The 7841-nt window shown below is 37.7% G+C and overlaps 1 protein-coding gene across 1 annotated transcript in view; it reads right to left on the bottom strand.

Annotated features, from left to right (window-relative positions):
* Window positions 1–6846: 6846 nt before the first annotated feature.
* Window positions 6847–7841, bottom strand: part of eif2b3 (eukaryotic translation initiation factor 2B, subunit 3 gamma) — a 45631-nt gene continuing 44636 nt past the window's right edge. The window contains exon 12 of the mRNA XM_081373444.1: window positions 6847–7020. Within this exon, the coding sequence (XP_081229570.1) occupies window positions 6968–7020 (53 nt within the window). The 3' untranslated portion in view covers window positions 6847–6967. The remainder of the gene's footprint in view (window positions 7021–7841) is intronic.

Raw genomic sequence — 7841 nt, 5'->3', positions numbered from 1 at the left:
GCAGTAACACTTGGAGAGGTAGCCCCTTTGCAAAGCCTGAAAAGGGTGGTTTGATGGAAAAGTGCTCTGGTTCTCATTGGCCGAGGAAGAGGCAAATTACATTGCAAACATCTCCTATTATTAGCTGCTAAGCAACAGCTCACCAAAGTGGCGAGAGAGGGAGACCACCCAGGCAGGCAGCCCCTCACATCAGCGCCGGGAGGGGGAAGTGCTAGAGGAGCTCTTTCACTGCACTGCTGCTCCGCTCTGCACATTCCCAATAGCCTCAGCTCGTATTTTAACACGCTATCACACAGGCCATCTATTGATACTACAGCCACACATTTCTTTTATACTGACAGTCGGATGCAGAGGGAGACTTTACAAATTAATCTGCTCTGGCCTCATACATACTTTCAAAAACGGAGAAAAATCAAGTTAATCAAATAGTAGCCTATTATTTATAATAAAATTGCAACAATAAATACACAATAATAAAGATGAACACAATGCACTGATTCTGGGAAATACTCACTTGTAATAAATGTATCTTTTGCTGAGCTTAGCTGTCAAACAAAGCAACCGATTTAAAAAAAAAAATGCACATTTTCCTTGTGTGCTACATGATACACTCAGGACTTGGCTATATTTAAGTTAACATTTAACTTGTCAAAATTTCTGCTCAAGACTTTTCTTTAATTCAATTCAAAATGGTCAACAACAAACAATGCACATTGTAACCACTTTGACTATATTTAGGACAGCAGTTAAACTTGTCATTCTTTATATCTACCATTAGTACATGATCTAAGGTCTAGGATAGTGGGTTTTAGATATTGCACAATGGCTGGGTCAAGTCCATTCCAAGGCTACTCATAGTGATAAACTTATCGAGATTGTTTGAGATGATTGGTTCAATTATTAATGGATCATTCATTCAATTAAATCATCCAATTAATGCAATTGTACAGCAATGCACAGATTTGGTGAACTTAAGCACACTGATGCAACAACAATAATTCTGTTCATTTCTGTCAGCAAAAAAAAGTAAAGACAAATTATTTGCAAACTCAACATATACAGACACACAGAGTGTGTTATATTCAAATGTGTTATACAGAGGTAAGAAGTTGTGCAGAGTTCAAGTGCCCTTGCTTTTGTGCAATCACCGTATGAGCAATCCGTTCCACCTGTCATTTAATGAGTATTTACTTTAATACGGTTGTAGTCAAGATATTACTTCAAACAGATTTTTTTTAGTTTAAAGAACTACTGACATAAGGGAAAGCACAAGGGCATGTATGCGTGTATACTGTGGCAACACTGAGCGTATTTCTCGAAATTGTTTAATTTGATGAGGGTAAGGGCAGCTGGGAATGGGAGCTAATGTGGAATCTGAGGAATTGCTCCATGCGGTAGGGGGCCCCTTTAAGCCTAACAAACTGAGGGAGGTCCGGGCCGAGGTCTAGAGGCCTTGGATAAATAAACTGGGGAGATGACCATGCGCTGTCCAGAAATCTGCCATCACACAGCCCCTAAACATAAACGGCCAAAGCCCGTTCCTGCTTATGTAAAGGTAAGCTCCAAAAGAACGAAGCACGGCTATCAAACGACAGCTGAGAGGCTCCGCAGGCAAAGATGTGTTTATTTTCCTCAAAAGCTTCAGGGCTGAATTTATTTATCTTATAAAGGCATCAGCACCATGAACGAATTGCTTTGAAACTACCAGACAAGTAGCTTCTAATGGTAGTTGACGCCAGTGAGCATCATTACCTTCTGAGATATGGTATCAGAAGGTAATGATGCTCACTGGCGTCAATACCATTATATATATACATAAACACATATACATACACACATATTCATACATACACACATATACATATATACCTTTATTGGCATTACAGTTGTACTACAATATTGCCAAGCAAAAGCATATATTTTTCATACAGTTACAATAATAAGTAATAAAACATTATATTATATATATATATATATATAAACAATCATAATTACATATAGAGAATATATACATATACGTACACATATACATACATAAATATACACATGGACAGAGAGGGAGAAAGAGCTACCGCAATGAGAGTGCTATAATTCACATGGCATTTTTGTGAACCTGAACCTAATATTTAGGAAAGAAATACATGTTTTGTAAGTGACAATAATCATATTTCAAAACCAGGACATTGACTAATTTAGAAAATGATCCCAAAAGAAGAAAAAAAAAACAATATTATATTTGATATATGTTAAAGCGTTAATAACATTTGACAAAAATGTTTCACATTAAATAAGCAATGTGGATCTTTTTCCACACAACTAGAGATAGGCTACTAGAAACCTGTGCCATTGTGCTCTGGAAATATCCTTAAGAAAGGAAGTCAAATTTTGTATTCAAATTGCCAGTGGCTCACTGTTTTGATGTGGATAAAAGCATGGGGAGTCACTAGCCTCCGGCTAACATTCAGGACTTGTTTGGCGAATGTTTACAAAGCTTAAAATATTCTTAGCCCCCAAAGTGCTTTGTGACACACTGATGTGTACATGTTGGCATTGTAAGGGTCCATCAGTCTCAAAAGGAAAAGACCCGCCACCCACAGCTACAGATAAGATTAATTATGATAATATATTTCTTTGCCCTTTGTCATCGTAATGAATGGCTCGCTTAAAAAACTTTTTCAGCCGTCTTTGTTTGTGGCCCTTTAACAGGGGTATTGTTGGGACAAAACTAGCAGGTGGCAAGATGAAATCAGACCCCTTTGTTTTCTTACTGATATCTCTCTACTTATTTAATCCCTGTTGGAGTGCATGTATACATTCTGTATGTATTTAATATAATGAATCAAGCCTTGTCTAAAACTACAACCATACTCAATAGTCCAATGACTAAATTGCAGAAATTGTGCACATCCAACCCAAAAAGTTGGGTAAAGGTGCATGACACAAAAGTAGAAACCTGCTCTCTGATATCACAGCTCCAAATTTGACTCAACAAGCGCAACGTTTTAACCGTTTTTGGATCATTACAAATCTTTCGCATAGAAGCGCTTTAACTAGAATCTGATAAGCGTTTTGATTAGTCTATGGCTTCCTTACAGAAGGAACAGAGCCACCAGTCACAGGGGTGTAACATCGCCGGGGTCGTGCGAGATAAACAAGCTCCGATGTTATTTAGCGAGCGTCCTGGGGAGCGTTGTAAAGCAGCCAGTATGTTCATTTCAAAGAGCGCGCAGTCCCTCACATGTCATAGAGGTTATTGGCCTTTACAGGCCACACAGCTTCCATACTGTCTTTGTTCAGCAGTAAGAAAGTACTAATTGTTAAGTGTGTGTGCACTGAAGGTGGGCGTGAGGATTTGCAGGAGGCTTGTGGGGGATGCGGCGTCTTAAAAGGAGGCGAAAAAGAGAGGAAATTTCGTTTGTGCCTCAAGAACACAGAAGACAAATTGAGGAAGTGTTCTGTTAATGTGTAGGGGTCAGCAGAAAACATGCAGGTTTTCTGCCACTTGGGTGGCCAGCGAGCCTCTCACCACCCTCCACCATGCTCAAGCCTTCAGCCATCTCTCCACCCCTCCCCACCGACTACACACACCGCCTACCCCCAAAACACACACACACATACATTCATACAGTCCCTCAGAGCAAAGGGCTCGACTGTGCCTGTCATTTGGTCAATCAGGTCACTGGCTCTCATGGTACACGATACTTCTTAAGACCTCTGGATGTAACAAGTTGCATAGCTATATCCAAGTCTCTATGATTTATGACAACTCTCAAGTACAGTACTTACTGCAATTTACCCACAGCATTAGTGTCTTCGTTTACAGTGCAGCTTGCATCTAAACTACTCAAACAGAAGCTTCCATGACATCTTTAAATGTACACTTCTATTTATTTTGCATTGCTTTTTTGGCATTGCTATAGTGAAAAATACTTGTCAGTGGTAACATTTTTCATAATGCCAAAAAAGCATGGCAAAGAAATAATTAAAATGTAATATAATCTTAATAAAATATAAAAAAAATTAATTGAGAAAACAAACACATCTGAAATATGCCTACACACGCACACATTTCAGATGTTTTCACATTTATTTGTATAGCATCCATGTTCTTCATTACAATTAATTGTTAAAAAAAAAAATTAATAATTATTTTCTTATTAAAAATAATAAATGGATCAAATTGTAAAATATTGATTTTTTTCAGTAAGATCATGGTGTTTTTTTGTAAGATCTCTACAATATAAACACTATCGTTCAAAAGTTTGAGGTCAGTGCATTTTTATTTTAATACATTTTAAAATGGAATTTATTCCTGTGATCTGTGAGCAGTCTTTACTCCAGTCTTCCGTGTCACATGACCCTTCAGAAATCATTCTGATACGCTGATTTTCAATACTGAAACCACTTTCAATGTTGATGCTGCTTAATATTTTTGTGGAAAGTGTTTTTATAATTCTTTGAGGAATAGAAAGTTAAGAGAACAGTATCTTTGCATTCATATATGCATCTTTACTGAATAAATGTGTAGATGGACAGACAGACAGATCGATAGATTACTGACCCTAGTAGTGTGTGTGTGTATGCATACATTTAAAATACCTGTTTAAAATGGTGTGTTTGACTCAGTTTGAGTCATCTTGAACCTCAGCTTGCTTCCAAACAGGTCTAGAAATCCAGGCTGGAAGCTACACAGAGACAGCGAGGTGGGCCTGATATATGATCTGTCAGCTGACATCTGATCCCAGGCCCAGGAAAACACAAGCATCTGTCACATTTGGCCCAAAGGGTGGGGAATGACACTGAACACAGCTCCGCACAGCTCCAAACCAACACAGCCATGGGGACTCCAACTCTGGGAGGCTTTGTCTAAATATACAAACCTTTGAAAAACAACTGCTGCCACATCTCCTGAGCCAGGTCTGGTGGTCCGAGCGCGGACACTGCGGCGAGAGGGGGCAAAGGGCACGACATCTGATTAGTTATCACACTGACAAAATGGAGGACACATGTTTCGTATTAGCAGATGACAAGCATTCAGAGAGGGCCTGGGGCATTTGGGGATTTTAATTATTTCATCTCTACTTAACGTGTGCAATGTATCATAGGACCAAACAATCTTATAAACATTATGTGTCTCCAGGGAAAAATCTGGAGACACTAAAAAAATTGTTATTAAGCCACTTGGGCTCAACACTATACTGAGGGATTCGCAATAAGCTTAATCTGCCTCAAGTCTTGAATCATAATGAAGAGAAAAGGGAGGACGAATGGAACAGTGACAAACTCATAAATACACATTATTTTATGGATTTAAAGACAGGGAAACACGAAAGAGATGTCACTGTGAAATACTTCAATACGCCCCAAAACAAAGCTTCCGCTTGAAGACATTGAACGTGCAATCATTCCACCGGTGACACCTAATGACTCGGATTGGCCCTAAAAACAATAAGTTGGAATAGTAATAAATCACACAGAGAGTCAGAACTTCTTCCTCAGGCTCTGAATCCATCGTCACCAGGGAACCTGGGACCTGTAATTTAAGAGATGCACAAGTGCTGGAATGCTATAAATCGTTGACAGCAAAGAGGAAAATCTTTAGGAAGTACTCCTTTTAGGCATTTTGTGAAAGCCTGCAAGTATTGGAGAGTAAAAGAAACTGTTAGTAGTCGCTGTCTGACTGGGTGGTCCATTTCTTTCAGTCTTTTTGTGTACAAATAAACTTATCCCCATTGTGGTTATCTGTTCCTTTCAGCACCAGAGCATGCAGTCCCAGTCACGGTGGTCACGCAGATGGGTGATGGGATATCCACTGGACAAACAACCACAACCAAACTACACAGACACCCACCAAGATCAACAACTCCAACCAAACACATTTTATGAACTCAATATATCTAACACTTTATATTCATTTACACCACACAACTCAGATTTATGAATGCATGACGCAATACCACGCCAATATCATGATATATATATAGTGCTGGGTAGTAACTGATTAAATGTAATGTGGATAAAGTAATACAGAAATTAAATACTTGCAATTACATTATATTACATTTTAAAATACTCATAATCAGAATAAAGTTACTTTTTTATTAATTAATCATCACAAATTGGCAGTAAATTATTCAGAATTCTTTGATTCTCCATAATTCTTTATAGTCGGGCGACTATAATTACATGGAAAATTGAAGCGCAGCATAGCATAAACAATTCAAATATTTAATCTTTGTTTTTATTTCTTTATTTTTATGATTTAACTTTAATTAAGCTTTTCATAAATGTATGAATCAACTGTTCCTTCCCAAAACCTAGTTAGCAAAACCCTGATGTAATGTTTAATGCACTTCATTTGGTTAACAAAAAATATGATTACTATTTAAATCAATGTTATAAATAAGTAGGTCAAAAGTAATCCAAAAAGTAGTCCGATTATATTACCCAAAACGTGTAATGTAATAGATTACATTACTAAATGTAATTTGTATTCAGTAATGGACTACAATTTGTAAGCATGCCAGTTGTTTATTTTATCATTACTTATAAAATATTTCTTTATATTTTAATAATATGATTTTAAGTTAAGTGTATATTATTATTATTATTATTATTATTAACATCAGCAATAACCACAACAATTCTAAATTAATTTAAAAATTACATTTTTAATAATATTAATAATTGAATTTTAATCATAATAATAATAAACAATAATAATAATAACAACACATTAAATTGATTGCATTATTTAATTTTAACACTTTTAAAATGGTATAAATTCAAATGGTACTTTTTGTAAGCCAAACTGGTGAGAGAAAAACAAAAAAACAAAAACAGAAGTGTTGAGATAAATAAATCCATTTTTATTTGGACATATAAAAAATGGATCCTGTGCAGGGGTTATGCACATGGAAGCAGGTTGATCTGGGCGTCTTCGGGCCTGTGATCCGTCTCCAGGGTTCTAGATCTCCATGAGTTGGTCTGATCCAACGATGACCTCATTGGTTCTTTCAGCTGTGAGGGGACAGAACAAGATTCTCAGAGTGAGTTGTCAGGCATCCGCCGTGCCTCAAAGGAGATGAGCTGTGTGTTCTGTTCAGATTCAAAACTCTGCTTTAATTCAAACGAGTCGCTTCAGCATTGTATTGATATGATGACTGGTTTAATGAATCAAAAGATAGGAAAACAAGTTTAAACTACAACAAAAAAATTAATAATATCTAGAGTTTACCTTTTGTGGGCCATTCCATCACATACTGACAAGCAAACAGTTTACAAACGTGTCAGGCTTATACACACTCGCTTAGGAAGGATGATATCCTCTTGCCGAATGTGGCTATTCCAAACTAAACGTTTGAGAGCAAGATTAATGATCCATATAAAGACATATTTTAGTGTGAAGGAATCTGCACAAAAGACTGTTTTTGTGTTCTGAGTTTGGGGAAATACAAATAGAGCGTGCTATGCCAGAGAGAGAGAGAGAGAGAGAGAGAGAGAGAGAGAGAGAGAAAGAGCGAGCGAGTGGGACGAACACAAAGAGAGAAGGTTGGAACAAGGGAGTCTAAACAGTCTGAGGAAAGGTACATGTCATCAGCCTCCGTAGCACCTGCAAATCTATTGCACCTTACAACACGGTGCCAAGCGACAGGCCGGGTGGTCTTGGCCGTACAACCCCGTCTCCAGGACCTGCGATGCTTTTAGCAGCCATAACCCAACACGCTCAATCCCCTAAGGACAAGGATGCTGGGAACACAGGACCTTATAGAGAAAGTGTTCAGCTAGAGTTTATGAGATGTCTATCACTCCTTTGTGGCTAACACACGCGAACAGCCAGT

This window comes from Scardinius erythrophthalmus (assembly GCF_964197995.2).
Source record: "Scardinius erythrophthalmus genome assembly, chromosome: 9".
Taxonomy (NCBI): domain Eukaryota; kingdom Metazoa; phylum Chordata; class Actinopteri; order Cypriniformes; family Leuciscidae; genus Scardinius; species Scardinius erythrophthalmus.
The sequence above is the reverse complement of the archived record's forward strand: the minus strand, read 5'-3'. Positions and strand labels throughout refer to the sequence as shown.